At 39.4% G+C, this 22,256-nt stretch overlaps 1 protein-coding gene across 1 annotated transcript in view; it reads left to right on the forward strand.

The window, feature by feature from the left end:
- The first annotated feature begins 14,044 nt into the window (after positions 1–14,044).
- The window catches only part of LOC121943920 (whirlin-like), a 116,098-nt gene continuing 107,886 nt past the window's right edge, over positions 14,045–22,256 (forward strand). The window contains exon 1 of the mRNA XM_042487529.1: positions 14,045–14,755. Within this exon, the coding sequence (XP_042343463.1) occupies positions 14,045–14,755 (711 nt within the window). The remainder of the gene's footprint in view (positions 14,756–22,256) is intronic.

The following is a 22,256-nucleotide window of genomic DNA, read 5'->3' on the forward strand; positions in this document are numbered from 1 at the left end:
TGTTCTGTTGTGTCTTGCGATTTTTTTTACACTGTAGTACACGTTTATGTTAGAGGCATGCATTTTATGATATTGCTGGAAGGGATCAAAAATTAGGGAAAGAGGTTTGATAACAAATAATGATGATAGCAATAAAAGTTATTATTACTGATGTTTCCTCAGAAATGTTTATTCGCAAATTGTTGGTTCAGAGATGGTTGATTGTAGACAGATGAAATTTACACCATTGGTGATTGGTGACCAAAATGCTGCCCAACAAATATGATCCCTTTTGGCCTTATGGGGGCGCTCTCATTAAGGGCAAAAAGTAGAATTTTGTAAAGGCCACACCCTCACTCTGTAAGTTTGACTTGAATTTGGACACAGAAGTCCAGCTCAGTGTTCTCCCTAAAAAATCCCTGATAACCCACTAAACCAGATTTTTTGACATTTTGGATTTTTTGAAAAACACCTTTTTGACATCTTCATGTTAAGTTTTGGTCCAATTGCTACCAAATTTTCTGTGGACCATTAATTGCCCAAAATTATCAAAAGCTGCATAACTGACTGATAGACTTTAAAAGGTGCATGGCACATACACAGACCTTACCCTGCAACCGTTTGGCCAGTATGCCCATATAAGTAGCTGAAACATACTCCAACAAATGTTTGGCTAATGAAAAAAATAAATAAATAAAAAACTTGCAGGATATATTAAATAACATTGTTGAACTCAGACTGTAAAATTATTTTGAAATCACTTAATAGGGAGCACTAGCAGTTTTAAACAAATGCAATGGCCTGGTGCAAAATTTTGCCAGAAATTTCTGTCTAACCATCCCCAAACTCCCTGGATATTTTTAATCAAGTTGCTGAAACATTTCCCTCAAAATGTTTATGAAACTGACCAACAGGTGGTGATGCTGAAGATTAATGGTCATAAATAAATGAGCGTCTGTCCATTCAAAACCTGTTAGTTATCTTTAATACAGGTGTCATAAACAGTCAGAGGTCTTGATCCCATACTGCTTTTAACTTTGAAACTCTGGAATCCCAGCTTGCCATTATGTTTTCATTTTTTTATCAGATTTGTTTCTATTCTATATAAATTAGGTCTGTCAGTGTTACTGCATTTACTGCGATGTGATTAAGGTCCATATATAATGCATTTGTTTATTGCCAGCCGACATAAAAATTCTGTCATTAACTTCTCACCCTCATGCCAGTGGAACTGGGTGAAGTCTTATAGTCCACAAAACACTCCAAGAGGTTCATGGGGAAAAGGCGTTGCACTCAGCTCCGAAACAGTTGAAGCAAATGGTGACCAGGATTCAAATGTCAAAAAAAAAATACATAATTTGCCACAAAATGTAATGCTCGTCCAAAGCAATTAAAGTGTCCTGAAGCCCTGATGTGTCAAGTTGTTTTGAAAAAATCTCACTGGCATCATGTTTTAAGCCTTGTTGGAGCCTGTAGCTCCTAGTGTGGGAGCCACATTCATGTATGTGCACTCCTACGAGACCAATGAGGGCTCGTGGTATCTGCACGCCAGTGTTTACATGCTACACATTAGATTTAAATCTGACAAAGGGACTTGTTGCTTGCTGCTAGTTCCACACGTCTGTGTGTGTGTGTGTGTGTGTGTGCGACGATCTGCTAAGAATTGCGTCACTATGGACTTCATAAATGTTTTGTAATGCAATATAATAATTGAAAACAGTTAATCAAAAATATAATAAATCATCATTAATGAGTGAAAGTTTGTGATTAATCTGGATTTAAATAATTAATCGTTTGACAGCCCATATGTTTGTAATATGTACCAAAAACCCAAGCAAATAATTTACTCCTTCCTTCTTAAATGGAAAAACTAATTGGCAATAAAATTGATTGTGTTGCTTGTTATTCTTGCTACAAAAATCACCAAATCCTTTTTAATGAATTCAATTGAAGACAAATTGGAGCAATAACTGATGACTTCATTGAGTCAGTGTTACTAAACAAAGTCAGCAGAGTCCCTGATGTGACTATATTGTTTATGTTTCCACCTGTGATTAATCAATGTAAACAGTTCATTTTCACATATTGATATCTGGCATTACAATCACCTGATCTTTGCGCCCTGCCATTATACTAAAAGCTATAAAATCATTTTGGCACTTCCTTAGACTAAAGCACGTAAAGTAAAAACACGGGCATTCAGGTACCTTTCACATCCTCCTCATGATGTGTCTGGGTGGCGCACTAAAGATAGCAGTCCAAGTCTTCATTTTTTAATCATAGCTGGACAGGAAGCCTTGATTCCCTTGGAACCGTGGGCATTAATTGCCAGTGAGGGAAATGTCAGGTGCTTTTAGCTTTCGTCATAAATGGTAGATGTAAAATAGAAAAAAAAAGAGTTGAGGTGGGGGACCATAGCAGCTGAGAGCTCTGTTCAAATGGCATATGAAACAGAGGGCTCTAATTACTGCACTACTCTCCCAACACACAGAATCAACACCCACCTTCCCCTGCTGCAGCTGTGAGGACGAATACAGTGGGAGTTACATCATAGAGTGAAAGCAGTCAGTCAACAACTGACTGTTCTCTTTACAAAGAGGCTACACCCCCGAATGCTCTTCTCTTTGGTTTGCAGGAAAATGAAAAAGTGTGAAGATGCAATGCTATCATATCCTATGTCTTCAGTGTCAGCAGATGTCATAGAAAAACCTTAATTTGGTGAGAATTGAATTTTCATGGACTGTAACATAAACAGTGCAGTATCTGAAAAACAGTCTACAGCCAAGTTAAAGGCACTGTGAGGGTGTACTCAGGCATTAAAGAGTACCCAAGTAATGAGTCCTGAAACCGAGAAATGACTTAGCCCTTCTGGTACCCTTGTCTTTAAGTAAGTGGGTTTTTTGAATGGGTTTATGTCATTAGATGCCTGAAATATGCTAATGGTATTTTCAAGTTTTCTTCTTTGACATAAGATACATCAATAAATACCCTACTCATGAACTTTGAAGTTTTTACGTGTCTTAAAAAAGGCAGTTGCTAACAAGTGGCTAACAAGTGGCTCCCCACAGCCTCTCTGTTCTAATGTTCCCACCGATTCTCTCACAGCACCATACCCCCCAACAAGTGACACACAGCTTAGATGCACATAGCAGGTTATCTTCATCAGGAAACACTGAAACAGTCAGTAAAAGTTGATTCAGCCTTCGAACCCTGCATAACCAAGTGCATTATCACTCAGCAAGACTTAAAACACACACAGTGAAGTTGGCAGCAACTACAAGCTGCAAAGACAGAGTCTGAGTAGCAGGTAAGAAACCCTGCTGCGCTCAGCCTACATGGCACGTCTGCGCAACATGTATTTCAGCCATGAGTCAGATAAAACTCTCCTTACTGATCTGCTTGAGTTTCCATGAACCTTTGCGGGTATAAAAACTAGAACAGCAAACGGCAAAACCAGCAAACATGAGTTTGGAGGCATGAAAACCAAAACAATAAGCTAATAGAGGCTAATGCAGTGGTATGGTTTGTCACCAGCCTTGATGGCACCTGGCACAGCTGTATGATACGTAGTGATGGCAACGTCAGTTGATAACATGATGGGACAGAACCTGGCATGGCTGTCTGATATGCTGCTGGACAACATCAGGTTGAGATGCTGCCGGTGGCAACATAATACAAGGAGTACAAGGGTGACTGTAGGGCAGGTGTGCAATGGTAAGGATGGTGGATGAGTTCAATAAACCCCAGACTTTCACTCAGGAAGTCGGTGCTTGCTTTCTGTCCGAATATAGAGCCAAACCATGCTGTTTTTTCCTAACCCTAATCATGTGCTTCTATTGCCAAAACCTAAGTACTCGTGCCTTTGTAGCTTAATCCTAACTATATGCTTTTGTTGATGTCCTGGCGATGCTTGCCATGTTCTTTTGCTGCATCCCAGAATGACAGCAGCAGACGCAGAGGGACATCTAGAGCTAATATGTAGATGCAGACGTCTGCTGACAAAGAAGCAATATGTGACGACTTGGGATGAGAAGGTGTTGCATAATTTTGTAGGGGTCCATCATTATAACCAACATCTTTCCAGAAGCAGAATGTAATCAAGTACATTTACTCAAGTAATGTATTCAAGTATGAATCTGTGGTACTTTACTATACTTGAGTCTATTTTTTTAGTAACACTTTATACTTAACTTGAGTCTATTTTTACACTTTATACTTGAACTAGTTACTTTAGATATTAAGATTTCTGCACAAAAAGCATAAGAAAAGAACATAAAATCTGACTTTGCGTTATAAATTTTAACTGTCCAACAGTTAATACAAATGCAGATGAAACAATTAGTCCATTAATCAATTAGAAAATTGAAAGAAAATTAAATAGCTATTAATTATTTTGATAAATAATTTATCTTGAATAATTTTAGTTTATCCATGGATTGGATACTTTTACTTTTAATAGTTAAAATAAACAATCTTGATTATACTTACTTTTTACTTGAGCAATATTTTTTATGCAGGACTTTTACTTGTACAGAGTATTTTTATAGTGTGGTATTAATACTTTTACTTAATGATCTGAAAACTTCCACATCCACCGCATTTTGAACATGCATTGTTCACATCAAACAGTTATTTCATTCATTGTTTATACAAAAACATAATGATTAGTGCCGCTTAATAAAGCAATATCAAAAACAGGATTTGTCCCTGTGTCTCCCCTGCTGCATTGTGTTACTCAGTTTTCCCTGAATGCTTCTCTTTCATCATGGTCTACAATGAGTCTGAACTTCCAATGAGTATATAAGTTGTGAGGTTATTGTGAGACAAGACACACAGTTTCAGCACAATGCCATGTTGTAAAGCAAAGTTCTGAGAGCATGATATTGATTTGTTCATTTGTGCCACACAGTAATTTTACTCCATTTATAACAGAGATTGTTTACGTAACCATTGTATTTTCACCATCGAGTCCTGTGATGTGTTGGATAAGAAGAGAGACTAGCGGCTCTGCTGGTGGGAGATTTATCTCAGAGAAGGTTTAGTGGATTAATGTTGTCTCAAAATAAAACCTCACTCACCCACTCCACTTTATTATATTTCAAACTAAACCCCTGACTCTAACATGGCTCAGAGAGATTCAAATATGTCTTTTCAAAAGTAACAAGTTTCCCTCTCTGGGAAGTTGCTCAATAAAGGTGGACATTTATTACTTGGGGGTTGTAAAAAGTTTAAGGTGGTGGATGATTCTAGAGCCCTGAGGAAGCTGAAAGAGGCCAAAATGTGTATTTCAAGGCCCAGATTTAGAGTAGTGAGAACTGGATACACATAAAACTGCCTGCCCTCGATCTGTCTTATTACAATGACACATATGATAAACACTAATCCTTCTCCTGAGTGGATTTGAATGTCAGAAATGTTACTAAATCAGTTATAAAAGTATTACTTTCAAAGACGTAAATTAATTACAACATTTAATTAGTCTCAAAACCCATGCACATAAAAAACAAGTGCGGGCTTGTGACATGAGTGCACAGAACAGAATCTGCGAGCAGAAAACTATAGAGCCAAGGAGTGGTCATAAAGAGAAAAAAAGTAATAAATCCAGGCCATGTTTTATTAATTTGTGCACTTCAATTTAATTAAAATGTTTTGTAACATTTTGTAATTGATGAAGATGAGATGTAATACGTGGCCTCAATTTTATACATACGCACTTTTTAGTTCATTTATGTGCATGAAATAAGTGTGAGAGCCAGTATGATGCACCCCCGCAGGGACCGTGGGTCTGATACTGGACGTCCTGACTCTCTGTTGCAGTGGTCTCTGGAGCCGCTTTGCAAACGGTCAGTTTTGTCTGCCTGGCTGCCGTGAGTTTACACAGCAGCCGCAGCAGCTAACATCCGACACTAAGCCAAAAAGCAGTCCCAACAAACTGACAGAGACACAAAACGGCTCAACTCTGTTCTTTATCATGTCAATAACCATTAGGTAACAATAGCCGTGTGATGCTAACAGTTGGCCCTGTCACTTTGTGTTAGTGATAGGCGAAAACTGTATGTCCCGATTCAGCTTGTTGAATATCCAAGAGCTCATGAATCCCTGAACTTTCCCAGTCTCCCACTTGCTGTTATTGTAGGGTACTGCTCATGCTGCCCACTTTGGTGAGTGGACTAGAAGTGAGTGAACCAGTCAAGGCCAGTGATGCATTTATGTGCTACTCAGATGGCAATTTTTTCTGGCATTGGTGTGCTCATGAGCTGTCAGTTCTGTGGGGACAGCATGGATGTTACAAAGTTGTTGTTTTTTTATTGCTCAGTGTTTAAATATAACATTCATAAGATGAGCAAAAAATATGATTGAGGACTAATTTTTATTCTGACAACACATGAATGCAGCACTAGGCTGGAATGTCTACTTTGCCCATCAAATAACAGATTGTTGGTCAGTAATATTTCTGCAACATTCTATTGAGATTACAAAGCCTATCTATATACAAGTGGGATGCTGAATCAATGTACTAAAATTAATATTTTGTCCTTATTAATGTAAAGTTATACATGAGGACTGGAAATGAATTGAAGAGAAATTTTTGGGGAGTGGGCAGCACTAGCTGCCATATGTTGGACATGCTAAAAATAAAACAAAAGGAAGACCTGGCTAAATATGAACATGTGACTCTCATGTTCACCAAACATGTTCAGTACAGTCCTCATACCCAGAAAATGTTTGAATTGTGGAAATGGGGGATGGAATGAATGACATGGTTGTGCCACTAAAACCCATTTTCTACCAAAATTAGCACATGTATGTGAGAAAACCAGCTAAAAACAAGCAATAGACTCCTGTCATACCATAATTGCGCATGCCTTGGAGGAACTCAATCATCATAGCATAAGCGTGTTACAATGGGTTGTATGCCTCCAATGTTAGCAAGGGCAACCAACTTAAGTGCCAGCTAAGGGCAACCCCCCTTGTGCCCTAAAATACCTTTTTTGTACATTCAGTAATTGGTAAGAGGGTGTTTGTTATCAGACTTTCCACAAGTTGAAGATGACACAGAATATGTTGCAGGCTTACCACCTAATAACCAACACAAAGACAAGACGCAAGCTGCCAACTAGGTAACAGACAAGCTAGTTTATTTGGACTCCTAGAAGATGAAGGTGTCCTTGAGAAGCAGGACAAAAAAAACCCATATCCAGTACAATCCTCATACCAAGAAAATATCTGTATTTGTGAATATGGGGGATGGAATGATTGAGATGGATGTTGCCACAAATACTCCCTTTCCACCAAAATTAAAAAAAAATGAATTTAAACATAGGAAAACATTGGGGTTGTGCCACAACCCTGGTTTTATGAGCGAGAATGAGAGTTTTTACTTATGCTACCAAGCTGTCATTCGTAGCCCTGCTGAATACATTTTATTTATAAAACCTAAACACCACCCAAGTCACATCTTGGCCTGAATGGCAGGTGGTAGGCCCTTGCAGCATGACGTGCCTGGGCCCTCCACCAAGGCTATAAGAGACCCTGTGCACCTGCCACCAGCAATTGAGCTTTATTCAGCCCACTGCAGACATCTCGTCTCACCATCTTCAAGCTAATTTGTGTATTTGGCTAACATGGCTTACTTATTTTTGTCTTAACTGCTCCAACACGAACAGCTTAGCATTCGTTTGAGTGACAAAATTTCTGTTCCCAGAAGAAACTGTCCATCTTCATCTGAGTGTTATGGTTAGTCAGAGTTAGCTAGCTCGCTAACCACTTCACCAGCTAACCTAGCATACGACATAGCTATTAGCTTGTGAAGTGGTCATGTCGAATACCAAGAAGAAGTGTTGCTCTAAGTGCTGGAGGCGCATAGCTGACAAGGACGGCCACGAAACTTGTGTCTTTTGTCTAGGACAGGAGCATCCGGAGTTGTCTCTAGGTGACCCCTTCTTCTGCCTTTTGTGTTCCCAGCTCCCTCTTGCCACACTCCCCCATCAAGCTCAAATCTTCCCTCCCACCGGGGAAAGCACACCCTTAGCCTGCTAGCCAATTTCAATAACATCACTACTTGCTAGATCAAGTGGACATATACTGTATGTTTCATCTGTCAAGGCAAAAGATGCAAGCTGCCAACAAGGTAACAGACAAGCTAGTTTGTTTTGACTCCCAGAAGATGAGAGTGTCCCAGAGAAGTAAGCAGTAAAAAACATGTCCAGTACAATCCTAACACCAAGAAAATATCTGGATTTGTAGATGTGGGGGAAGAAATGATTGAGATGGATATTGACACCAATACTACCTTACCACCAATATTTAAAAAAAGTTTTTTTAAAAAAAAGCAAGAGATGGACTGCATGCTACCAACAAGGTAACAGACAAGCTAGCTATTTTTTTCTTTTACTCCAAGAAGATCAAGGTGTCCCTGAGAAGAATGAAGTATGGTAATTTTCACCTAGACTTGTATCTGACTCCTTTTTCCAACCATTAACCATTTGCTGGACATTAAAGAATGCAGGTTTAATGCACTTAAGCACTGACTTCACATTACAGATGCAGAGATAACCCCTTGGTAATACTATAAGCAGATATTGTTTCTTATTACTGGCCCTGCTGCAAGTATTGGATCCTTCATATTGTAGAAATTAGGCTACTGATTTAAGGAAACATGAGAAAGGAATTGTTTTGTGATGAATCAAATGTTGTCACTTAATCCCAACATTAGCTTTTAGATGATTGACAGGCTCTTTGACATAATGAACAGCTGCAATCCCCATAGCGAAGGTTTCAAAGCTCCACTGGGTTTTTTGGATTGCACTGAGAGATCAAAGTTCTCGTTGAGAGGCAGGGAATACTTGATCAGCTTGCTAATGAAAGACGGCACAGCCTTTCACCAATCAAAGAGGTATTTTAAAATTATGAAGCGTCTGTTCATATGATGAGTTCATAAGTTCATGACATCCTGAGTTCATATATGTTCTATTCTCTTGCTCTGATTTTTTTGCTGTCTACTTTTTCTATTCTGTTGAAAATCTTCTTTGTTCAATGTGTTTCAGTTCATGCAGGTGTGCAGATGGTATGTATGGCACTGTGTTCATATGTTTAGCTTTCCCGGCTCTTTACCGTCCAAGAGATAAATTAACTGCAAGATAGCCTACTACATTGATATCAGAAAACAGAGCAGATATACAGCCATGATTGGATGATTGTAACCATCAGTTAATGTTAATGTAAGGCTGACATTCAAAATTAGACTGGAATCACATTTGATGACATTACTTTACTACTTAGTGTCACTTGCTTCAGCTGGGAGATGTGTTAGAGCGATGTTCCACAAGCTTTCTTAGCTTTTTAAGTCTAATAAATAAATAAAATAAACTCACAAAATGTCAAGAAAGCATAATGGTCCCATACAAGCACTAGTGTACTTAACAAATCCATTACTGTATGTTTTTTTTCCAAATTAATCAAGAATAAAACAGCAATAACTGTTTTTGGAGCCAAAAGGAAAAACTTAAAGTCAGTTCTTACCTTCAGTCTCACACATTTATACCACAAACCAGATCAGTCATCTCAGTGTAGTCATCTGTAAGTTTTTGTGCAAGTTTGTGTTTCTGTGTGGGTAATCCTTAAGACTGTAGCCACCCTGTTAGTTAATAGGCATTACGGTGCCTACCCTCCCCACTGACAACACATCAAGCTGTGATGTGATGCCTGCATGCACACCAAACAAAATATAAGCTCCCACTGTTCCTTTAGTATGTAAAAATTGGATAATGCAAAGATGTTTGAAGGACAAGCGGACATTCCATGCCAAGAATAAATTTGCATGCTACCAGTTTGGTATATCTGTCCTCCCTTTGAAGCAAAACTTTTAAAGCTATGCTTATCCATAAATCTCTCAATTAAGTGGGGTTAGAATGCTTCTCAGACTCTTCTACCAAACAAACCATCCCCTTATCTCGGTTCATTTCAGCCTTGTTTCCACCGAGCAGTCCAGTTCAGTTCATTACACATTAGAGCTGTTGTTTAGGAGTTTCTACTGTCAAAAGTTGTTAATGGTTCCAATCAAACCATTCCATTCTGCCCAGTTTTCTTCATTATCCGTCTGTTGAGGTACTACACACTGATATAATACTAAAAGGTGGAGCTAGCAACACTGCAGTCCTTTAATTGCTGAAGAGAACTGCCACTCTTGGTCTATAAGGACTCAAACCAAAAGCCTGCTTTTTTTAAAAAGCAGTTCAAACCTGCAAACCTGTTCTTTTTTGTTCTTAAAATGTTGTCACACACCCAAGTTCCATGGATGAATGGCAAGGTGTGATGTTTCCCTGCATTGAAGAGGAAATACAATTAGATTAATTTGCTGTCTCTTAACAACCTGCCAACATTTAAGAGTATTGTCTGTGGTGGAAACAGAAAATAGATCTAGACTCCAGGTACATGGCAATAAAGGTTACTTACAGTTGTAAGGATACTGAAAGTGCTTAGTGGCAACGCAACTTTGGTAGCCAATCTTGAAACCCATTGACTATTGGTCTGACAACAATAAGCTCCTATTTTGGGAGTTCTGGTGTAGCAAGCCAATATCTGGGTCAAGACCTCCTTTTCCATGTGCCAGTCATTTTGGCTAATCTTAATAAATCTGCATTTAATTTTCCAAAATGTTAAAGTTACAGCTAACGCGTCATCAGACAATAGCCCATGGGTCCCAAGATTGCACAACGGCAAATCCGTTCCACCTTTTTAACTTTCCACACAGACTCTTCACCTGAAACTCAAACATGATTGGTCGATACTACTTGGACAACAAACAGAAACCTTAAAACTTTCAATAACAAAACCATGTCCCATAGCCTACAGATTCTGCATATGTATGCAGATATCTGTTTATGGAGATTATCTGGTAGGGCTTGTTCTGTTCCCAGAATCCAGACAAAACATGGAGATGCTCCATTTAGTTATTTATATTAAATAACGAAAATATGGCTATGTGCACTGAGAAAAAGTGTCACTGACAAACCAACAGAAAATTCACACCAGCTCTGCACTTTCCCTGAGCTTTAGCACCTTTTCAGCTCAACGTTTACAGGTTCAGTCTCATCGCTTTCATCAACTTACTGTACACACTGATCCCCGGGCGACTAAAACAATCAGTGAATGCAGCTTAAAGCTCTTACTACCATTCACCCTGCACTTAAGTCGTTATTTCTTGATTTTATTTCATAAATTCCTTTTCTAATTGCTTCTGTTGTAATTTTCATTTAACATAGGCAGCATTTCCTTTTTTATGTTTCAATGCAATATGTAAAGCACTTCAAAATAATTGCTTTTATGTATGAAATGCCCTCTACCAATATACTTGCCTTGCTGTTTTTTCATTTTTTACTGACATGTATTAACTCTTACTTTTCTTGCTGTGCTTAACCTTCCTTGTATGTTATCAGTCTATAACCTATTCACTGACAGGTGGTGGGGGGTACGGAATGATGAAACAACACATTCTCACTCCCAGCTTGCCAAATATTACTGCATGTTCAGTGGACTTCCCACGTCTACATATGACACACAAGGTTTCCTGTAGGCGTCTATTGTTGATGTTCTGGGATGACATGACAATTTACACCTGTTTAATGCATTGTGTCTTCACAAAATGCAATTCCATTTTCACAGTAATTGTATTTTCTGCTTGTTATAACTTTAAAATATAAATGTATAAAGTCAATAAAACATCTCATATATACATTTATTTCCTTGTGCAACAAAGGTGGATCTTTAGATTTAGGTGACAAAAGCACTTAGTTAGGTTTAGAAATAATCAAAATTGGTTTGGATTTACATTCATGCAGGAAGTGAACACCTGGGTAAAAGTCCAGTGTTTGTTGGACCCATCCATCACCCCTTCCACCCACACCTACATGGAATTTCCAGCTTCTTAAGTTATGTTGTTGTCTGGCACATTTCAAACTGAGTGTTACAAACTGACACCACCCAGCGGTGTATCATACCGCTGCAAAAGGATGGCTTTCTTCATTTGTGTCTGACACCAAAATCACTAACCAAGTGGCAATATTTGACAATTTCAGCATGATTATGGGCTGGATGAAAGGGTGGGTGGGCTAAGTGATAATGATGAATGAGGTTAAAATATTTTAATTACTAACAAATTGCTAATAAAGGATAAAATGAAATTACACTACAGGGCCTTAGCAGTTGTTATTAATTGTTGGATAATCTTCTTTTTTGTCTTTTTTTCTGTATTTTCTTTCATGTTGTGATTTAACATGTAAGACAGCAGAATGTGCCATATACCTCTAGTATGTTCAAAGTGTTTTTCTGTGTTTCAAATTTTATAAACGTGTGTGCCTTTTATGTTCAATTTAAATTGCATGTTTAAAAAAGTACATTTCCTTTGCGCATTAAAAAAGAATTGCTTGTAAAAAAAAGGGGGAAAAAGCTAAATTTTTCTGCTTGTATGTATCACCACAAATCACCACAAAACACCTCAAATCACCACAAATCACCAAGACCCCAGGAAGTGCGCCAGGCTCTGATGCAAATTTTCCATAGGGGCCAAAAGTGGTTTTACAGCACCTGGGTCCACTGCACTTAGCCTCCATGCGTCTCTACACAAGCCTTATGAGCCCGTATACCTGGGAAAAGAGCTTTTTTTCTGCTTCAGGCGCCAATAAGCAGCCTCTACAGGAATGAGTGGGGCCCCGCCTCTATGGCTGTATCTAGATTTTCTTGATGCATCCATGCAAACAGTCAACCAGCAAATGGAGGACAACGGATAACAGCAGGGTCACTTTACATGAGCCTCAATGATGATGATGAAATGAGAAAGGCAGTCATTTATGAGATTTCTGTATTTAACAACCTGGACCAAACAGCTCCTGAGGGTGAGGGGCACAGCTGTGCCATGCTCTATCCCCTCAGAAGCACCCTGGTGTGGCAGAAATTTGTCCCAGGACTCTCATTATGCGAATGGGCCAGACAGAAGGAGCTTCTTACTGTCATGAGGAGGAAGACAACTCTGAGCTCCTATAAATAGCTGTTTAAAAATAGCCCCAAGTTCTAGTTATGACAAAGAGTCTCAAGGAGGCATTTGCTATAATGCAGCTTGATCAGCTTAAAGGCTGAAAGGCAGACACCTACCTTCATCTGCCTCCACATGAGCCGACCAACACACCCAAAGCAATGCATATGCTTTCAAGTTGTTAAGATAAACAGTTGTTCCAAGCCAGGATTCACCCACTTCTCTCCAAGAAATTGTGTAGGTTTGGTGAAAAATGTGACCCCTGACATTTCACTGGTCCGTGGGAGTTGTTTGTAGTTTAAACTCCTGCTATTCCTGCTTTTACTCAACAATGTATGACATCAGCTACTGCCGGCCAAAAATACTAATTTAAATAAGGGTGAGTAATGTTGTCAGTTTCTAAGCAACACACACACACACACACACACACACACACACACACACACACACACACACACACACACCTGCGTCATTTCCTACACACACAGGGTCTGAGAGCATCCAGCGCTCGCTGCCAGTTGCGCACAGCGAGGACTCCATAGAAACCCGTCAGACTCAAGAGTTTGTTCTCATACAGATAAACATGAATGCCCTTATGAAGGGCACGAGTTGTTAAGAGAGACAATTTAATTATTTGCAAGGATAACGAGATCCTTCACGGATTTTCATCTGCTGGTTTTCAGATATTGCAGCGGACTCTGAAGCTCGTCCTGATGAACGCAGCGGTAAAGCTTTTGTTGCGCATGGAATAAAAAGACAACAGGACAGAGAGAACATGCATGATTTGTTCAGTGCAGGAGGAATGCGAGCATTTACTGGGGACATGTTTTGTTTCGGGCTGTCACACCGTGCGCTGCGCAGAGCAGCGCCGTTACGCGCGTAGATCACCGGTCACCTGTTGAAGTTGCCCGATGCGCGGTGAGCTGCTTCACGCTTCGCTTTTCATACGGCGGGATCGTCTTGCACAGCGCTTGAACAAATGCTCGATCCGTCCTCCGGTCTGTATGATGCGCTGGTTCCCCGTTATGTTGTAGGATGAGCGCTGATCTGGAGCGCGTTTCGCTCAACACATCGGTGAACTCGGCCGGCTCGGGCGGCCGTGCGCTTTCGGCGAATGTACGGAGGCTCCACAACACTCTCAACCTGCTGCTCAGCGACCTGGAGAGAGAGCAGTTCATCCACTGTCTCAATGTGTACCACGCCAAGCGCAACGTCTTCGACCTGGTCCAAACTCTCAAAGTGATTCTCAACACGCCCGGGAAACGACAGCTGCTGCCCATGCTGCGTCTGGTTATCCCGAGGTCCGACCAGCTGCTGTTCGACCAATACACGTCCGAGGGACTCTACCTGAAGACGGAGCTGCTCCCCAGCAACGGCAGCACGGAGGGCTTTGGAGACGAGGGCGACTCAACTCTACAGAAATATGTCAGCTCCCTGCACGAGCAGCCGCTCAGCTCCGGCTGTCCGGACGGTTACAGCGCCGCAGCGGAGCTGTCGGCTTCCATGGCCCAGCCGTTCTTCGAGGCTGCCTTTGGAGAGGTGCGCCAAGTCACCCTGACGCGCTCCAGGAGCCACGAGGGTCTGGGCTTCAGCATCCGCGGGGGGTCGGAGCACGGAGTGGGGATCTACGTGTCCCTAGTAGAGCCGGGCTCATCCGCCGAGAGAGAGGGACTGAGGGTCGGGGACCAGATAGTGACTGTGAACGACATGATGTTTGACAATGTCTCTCACATCGAAGCAGTGAAGGTAGGATTTAAGCGTGTGTGCGCGCGTGCGTGAGTTTAAACAGTCATTTTCTTAATTACTTAACCACTTGAAACCTGAGTAAATTGTCTTAAGTACCTTCAAAAGCATTGGGAGAATGCAATGAGCAATATGATATGGCCAAAAACTAGCAAGGAATTAGTAAAAAGTAACAAGAAAAATACTGGAAAATAAGCCACAAAACAAAAAGAAAAATAATTTTGAAATATGTTATTTTCTGCAACATAATCTTAATTATAATAATATTTATATTTTCTGGACATTTTTCCCTGGTTAGACTTGGATAACATTTGCTAATAATCGCCCCCAGCTCATTTTAGCTCATTTTCTCCTCATCGTTTACATTTTTTTCAGTCATTTGAAGGACATTTCAAGTTGTTTGTTACATTTTTGCCATGTTTCTAAAAGAAATCAAACCAAATTTCTCAGGTTTCAGAGGTTTAAATGCTTGTGAAATGTGTCTGAAGGCAGACAAGAAAAATGATGTCACTGCAGGTGTTAAAGGGTTAAACATCCCCGGTTAATCTAGCTAAGAGGAAGAATTCAATAACAGAGTGTGTAAGTGTGTGCTGGCTATATTTCTGTAGACTCTGCGTGTGTATTCCAGTTGTAGCCTACACACTGCATGCTTCAGGCAGAGGGAATACACATTAAAGCACTGGGCCATGCAGCGCTGCCCTAAAAAACAACAGTAGCTTGTGACAGTGCTGTTTCCTCTGTGGGCCCTCAGGTCCCACTGGAAGCTGCCTCCAGTCCAACTACTTACTTTTTTACAAATTCTTCTACACCACTACATTGTGGGTTAATGCTCTGTGCTGCTTGCAGGCCGAATTAAGAAATCAAACGTTCATAGGCAGATAAAATGAAATCTCTTTTCTCTTTTTAAAAAGAAGAAAACAGCAAAAGGTTTAAAGCAGGTTCCATGTCACAGTCACCAAGGCTCGCTGATGAAGTGTTTGTTCAGCCTATGAATTTGAACTGACTACACTGCATGTGCAGATAGGGAAGGTTACAGTAAACTCATGTCACCACTGTAAAGGTGTTTCAAATGATGGTAGAGCAGGGGTGTATATAATGTGAAAATGCTTAGTGGGCAGCAGCTTCTTGCATCAAATAGGAATTTACCCTTAGGGCCCGCTTTAATATTACACACACTCATATCGCTCTGTGCAACCTTTAAAAAATATTATATATTATTATTTTCTATTTTCATTGAGTTAATTTTTTAATTAATACTAGTCCTAATCATAAATACCAACTACTCATTAATTTCACAATTTTAACCCTTTAAATGCCAGTTTTTTGTTATGGTACTGTGTTTTCATATGGAAAAATGTGTGTGTGTGTGTGTGTGTGTGTGTGTGTGTGTGTGTATATATATATTATATATATATATATATACATATACATATAAAGATAGATAAATAGATCAATCACAGCTGATATATGTCAATGATTTGCAGCAACATTGATTGTGACAGTGCACCTAGTGGATAAAGCATGTATTTTCTCCATATGCAAAATATGGTAAAAATGATGTCATCAGGTGGAAAATAGTAAAAACCACAAATTCCAAGTCAAAAGCCCCGATTGATGCCCAGAAATAAGACAATGTATGTTTTTATGATTTGAAGGCTGTGAGATGAAAAACTGCGGTTTGATTAATAGGTTTCAGTGGTGCACGAATGTAATAATTTTTTTTATATACACAATCTTGCCAAAATGTATGTCAAATGCATTAACACAGCCAAAATGATCAAACAATGAAGAATGAAAAGACACTGGTGCTCGGGGTCAGATGCTGCTGCTGCTGTGTTAGCTCTTGCTAACTGGGCAGAGACAGCAGGAGGAGAGTGGCTCACAGAGACAGTCCTTCAATGCTGCTTCCAAAACAATAACTCATCATCTGCGATCATCTGTCACGACTCCCCACCATCACAAAGAGATTGTAATTATGAGGGAAACACTGAATACTGGCATTGTAACACCCCCACCCCCTCCAACCCCCCACCCAAATTCAGTTGCAAAAAAATGCTTGTAAACGTTGCTAGAAAAGCTGCTGTGAAATAAGGCATTTAAGGTAGCAACAATCCCAATAAAAAGGCTGCGAAATCCTGGAGGGCCTGCCATTTTCTAAGGAGTATTTTAGGAGCTGACTTGTGTGAGAGTGCCAGCTACTGTTATAAAGATTTAATTTAAGAGAAAGAAACAAAATATCCTTCTGTCACATCGATATTCTGCTTGACGCAGATACGATGTGAGCGAGGGAAAAGAATGTGGGAGGAAAGACACTTAACGGAATAGAAGAGGGCCAAGGTCTCAAGGCAGCAAAGTAAAAGTGTTGTCACCATGTTTAAAAATATCCCTCATGATGTACTATTTTATTGTCCAAGAAATTAATGTTTCATTTGCCGCAACTATCTAAACTGTCTGTCTGCCGAACCCTTTTCTTATGACCTTGCAAGCTTTTCTCACTGAGTCAGACTCTAATAGACTTTACCTACAGCAATTTCCAAAGAGAAACAACACTTTTTCTGGCGACTGAATGTCTCAGGCCTTGGTTGACGTTGTATTTAAGAGCAAATAAAGTGGCTTTTTCACCTGCCGATACAAGACTTTATTGAATCAGCCCAGCATGAGGGGAAAAACAAGCTCCCTTTCCCTGACAGTGCTGAAGATGTGTTGCAGCTTATTTTGTTCTTCCTGTCAGGCAAACAGGCACTCCTGGGTATCTGTGGCATATTGAGGCAGTTGGTGTTTTGTCGATAAGCAGCAGAAGTTCCAAAACGGCTGTCAGGTTTTTAATAGAAGAGTAGACATTGCACAGATCTTTTAGTTAGGTGAAGTTAAGCATAATGCACTTATTCTCTTTATTTATGAGAGGGGAGTTTTCTAGCATACAGGTTCACTTCCATGGTATGTGGCCCACTGACTTCTCTCGCTGACCTCGTCTGCAAGCTCCCGTATGTCCCATGGACTTTACGTTGAGATTGGGGTCGACGGATTATTGACCTGGCCAATTATTGGGACAGATATTTGTCATTTTGCAGATTATCTGTATTGGTACTTTATTTCAATGATGGCCGATAACATTAATTATTTAAAAAGTGAAAAGAAAGTGTCAGGAGCTGTATAAACCCCAGGGAGCTATTTTTATTTATTCATTATATCTCTATATCTATATATATATATCTTATTGAAATTTTCACTTGACTTCATAAAAAAAAGTTGCTGGGAAACTTGTTGTTTATCATGTTGGACATTTCTATTTTGATTAAACACTTTCTAAAGGCATTGAACAAAGTTTGTGTTGGAGTTTGTTATATTCCAAATTCGAACAATTGAAAGATAGATTTTCATTGTTATTGTAAATGTATATCCATTCCAAATATTGCTTATCAGTCTTATTATCCACTAATTATTGGTATCAGCCCTTAAAAACCAGTATATGTCTACCCCTAGTTGAGATGATGTCACGGATTTTTAAATCGCTTTTCTCAGCTTGGATAAATTTCTACAAATAGGTATAATACAACCACAGAAAAAAAATTGGAATAGAAAGATTTATGACTGACCTTGTTTGCAGACCTTTCTTTTACATTGGTGGTCTATGGGAAAAATGCTCTCTGGGCCACAGGGGATTTTTTCTCTGCAGTACTGGAAGTGACCACTGAAAAAAATCCAAGGCTGAGCAGCCTTTTTGGGGGCCTTCGTTAAGGGAGTAGAATATCTCTGCTCATGTGTGCCCAAAGGAGATTCGAGCACACAGAACCACACCTGCAGAATATCTCTGCTCGCAAGAACAAAATAGTGGCCTGAGAGGAGAAAACCTTTGCGCAGAATCTGAACAACTACTATCAATGTTCTCCTGCTCAAGAGTTTCACCTGCTCGCACACAAGTGTTTTTTTCTTTTTGGCAGTAAGTGGGCAGACCCAGTCACCGTAGCATTCCTAAATAATTGGTTAGCTTGCCATCTTTTTTGAATGGCTGTTGTCTTTGTATCTGGGCAAGGACGGAAGTAACTGCCTGACAGCACATGCACGATGGCGTCTGCCATCGACAGCATTATGACAACGAACAAACCACAAACAGTACAACAGTAAAAACGAAAATTTGTAACATTAGATTATGATAATGTTTATTATTGCTAAAAGTGAATATTTCAGTCGGAAAAAAACTGTTGTTGCATAGTATGTTTTTCAGTTATTCATATACTGCTGTTAATGTGGACTGTTCAGTTATTTTGATAAATAATTGCTGTTTTGCTTATGCTCGTTAAACCTCTCTTAACTTATATCGCATTGAAAAAAAAAAGCCAGGCTACAACAGGAAACCACACACTGCTGTCTGGTTGGTTTCATCCTTGCTGATCTACTTTTGTAGGGTTACATTAATTTTCCAGAGAAACATATAGGCTAATGCAAATAATTACACTTTTATTTTTTATTTTTATTTTTCTTAACTCAAGCATGAAACAAATAGAGCCAAAGAAAAGAAAGAATAACAAATAAATAGTAAATAACAAAAAAAGGAAATCAAGAAATAAAAAGTCTTTGAGGTTTTTGAATATTTCGTATTTGTTGTTATCTTAGAAGATTTGCAAAAATTATCTTGTTAACTGTAGGTCTTTCTGTAGTTTGTCTATGTTATGTTGCTGTAGACATGCACAGCAGTGAAACAGACAGCAATGTGTCGTTACCTGTCAGAGTGTGGCATTTAAAAAAAAATCGATTCAAGTCAAATCAGGTTTAATAAGCAGAAACGTGGCTATTATTCATCAAAATATTTGCACAGTCACAAGATATTCTGTTCGCAATTATTGTTAGTGATATGTCTTCATAGTTATACTGTGCTCTTAACTGCTGCTCCAACAACTCTGGAAAGGAAGGGCACTTTCTCCTTAAAAATATCTTTTATAATGCATCTTTACAGAATCACATCGCTCTGTCTAAAACTGCATACCCTGCATGGGTAGCATGGTTATGATGGATGGATGGATGGATGGTATGATATGAAAAAAACATGGGATGAAAGTTTGTTGATTTATCATCAGAAGCCAGCAAATCCTGAACAGTAATGTGTGCTGGGGTTTAATCGCTCCACAGCACAGTCACATTGATCTTGTTGAGGATGGGAAAATTGCGCTACAATGTTGTAATGTTTCTCAGCCTTTATTGTAACCAATTTCACACCAGTGTTGTGGGAACTGAATGGCTTTCACAATCCTCTGTGCACTGGAACTGCCAACTTTAATTGTCAGTGAAATTGTGTTTAGCACATGCCAGTGCAGTAATGGCGGTGTGGCCACTGAGCACGACACATTATTCAGCTGCTGGATTAGTCCATTGCTGGAGCTGCTGCAGCAGAAATGCTGGTCAGGTGAGAAAAATGTTGTTTGTTGTGAAATAGATATCATACTCATCCTAAAACCCCCAATTTGGCGTTTTTACATTTCTGTTTGAGTGCAGATTAAAAACATAGATTCAACATGTAAATTGAGCTTTAAGATTCACTGCTGACCTTGGAGATGGCATTTTGACAAAACACTCTGATCACAAGGTCCACTTACTTGGTATCTCTGATGATTTTAGCTACACGATGTGGCCTTGCTAAATGGATGAGGTCTGCTCAGTGTCATGGAGCTGGTTCAGTTGTCGTTTTGTGATTTAATAAGGAACTTTGTTCATGTTCCAACAAGAAATCACATATGGTGGGGAGACTGCAACCCCTGTCTCTTTTAACGGATGGTGCCCCCCTTAATCTCTCTGCAGTCATCTGTGCTGATTTAGTGCATTAAGTGAGGAAAGAGTGCTCCAGGGGATTCCAATTTTCTGCAGGCCACCACAAAGGTTTACATCACCCTGGTTCCCTTGTCAAAAAGCCTATGGGATTTTTCCATTGGATTTTGGATCATTGCAAAAAATAAGATTTGTGAAAAACAAATGTTAATGATAGGGATGCATCCAATATTAAGATCAGATATCATTTGACAAAGTAGCTGAATCCATTCACTTCTATTCGTTGGCAATGTGAACACCATAAGCATTTGTTTGTTTGACCAAGTAACTCTGGTAATTCTCAAGTTCAGCTGCTATATTTTATTTCAAATTCCTGTTTGCACTAAATATTTACAAATACATTTGTTTACTGTTTGTTTGACCAAGTTATTTAAGCTACTTACTTATTGATTCTCAGTTTCAGCTGCTACATTTTATATATATTTTTTTATTTAAAGAAGTTCGACCCCTTTTTATTATGAAATTGAATACTGTTCCAAGTTGCTGCTAGTGCACAATTGTTTTTAATATAATAACAAACAAATAATAACAACTCAGTACATTTAAATCTATTTGTTAATTTGTTACATTTTGTTTTACAAAGTTAGAAAAGTAAAGTTTAAGTTAAGCCTGATGCCTTTGTCTCTTCCACATGGTGAATTAAACAGTTTATAAATTCAACGATGGTATTGGATCTGTATCAGGAATCGACAAATATGCAAAGCCCAGGTATTGGTATCGGTATCGAGACCTAAAAAGTCGGATCATTAATGGCGTCCTCTTTGGCTGAGCTGTAATGTTAGCTAGCTCAGTAGGTGAGCTAGAAGTAGATTCACGTTTCCTTCTGCACGGTGATACGGTTGGTGGGTGTAGTTCAGTAGAAAGAAAATAGTTCCTGCATGAAAGTGCTCACAGCAAGGTCTGTGGATTATCTTGAGTAACCGGGTCATGATTTCTGGAAAGAGACATTGCTGTTGAGTTTTTCCAAATGTGTTTTTTGGCGCTTTGAGCACCACAAGTAGAGTGCCATCTCTTTCCATTATATTGGAGAGAAGGCAGACATCTCTACGGTCGATCTCCAACACTCAGCAACTCACACCAAAACAATCTAGACTGATAACTATCACTACAGTTAAGGGGAAAGATATGAATTTTTTATTTTGGGCTGAACCGTCTGTTTAACACACAGATTTTAGATAGTCATCAATTTTCTCATCTCACTCTTAAAAAGAAAGCAAATATTTATTTCTCAAAATATTGAACTTTTCCTTTTAAGCAAAGGCGCCTATCATTTAGTGTGACATAACTTTATCAGAAAGACAGTTAAACTCCTGATTCAATAAATACATGCAATAAAACCATCTCTTTCTTCTTCTCTGTTGACAATGAGGGCAATATTGTCCAGCTTTGCTGCAACCAAAATAATCTATGTTTACTGCTTATCCATAATTATAGTTCCCCTGGGACAAATGTGCTGTTTCATTATTAGAATCCATTAATATTCAGAGGTATGGGAACGTGTGAAGCTCCCAGCTCCTGCTAAAGGCCGAGGCTTCTCCCCCCTTTGCTGCAGATCCACATCCCGCTCTCATCAAGAGCTGACTAATTCATTACAGCTTTTAATGAAGATGCTAACATTTAAGGCCTGCTGCACCAAGGCGCTCGCCTTCGTCTGAAGCGTGACTTCAAAGCTGTTTACCAGCAG

Source organism: Plectropomus leopardus, chromosome 6 (assembly GCF_008729295.1).
Source record: "Plectropomus leopardus isolate mb chromosome 6, YSFRI_Pleo_2.0, whole genome shotgun sequence".
In the NCBI taxonomy this organism is placed as follows: domain Eukaryota; kingdom Metazoa; phylum Chordata; class Actinopteri; order Perciformes; family Serranidae; genus Plectropomus; species Plectropomus leopardus.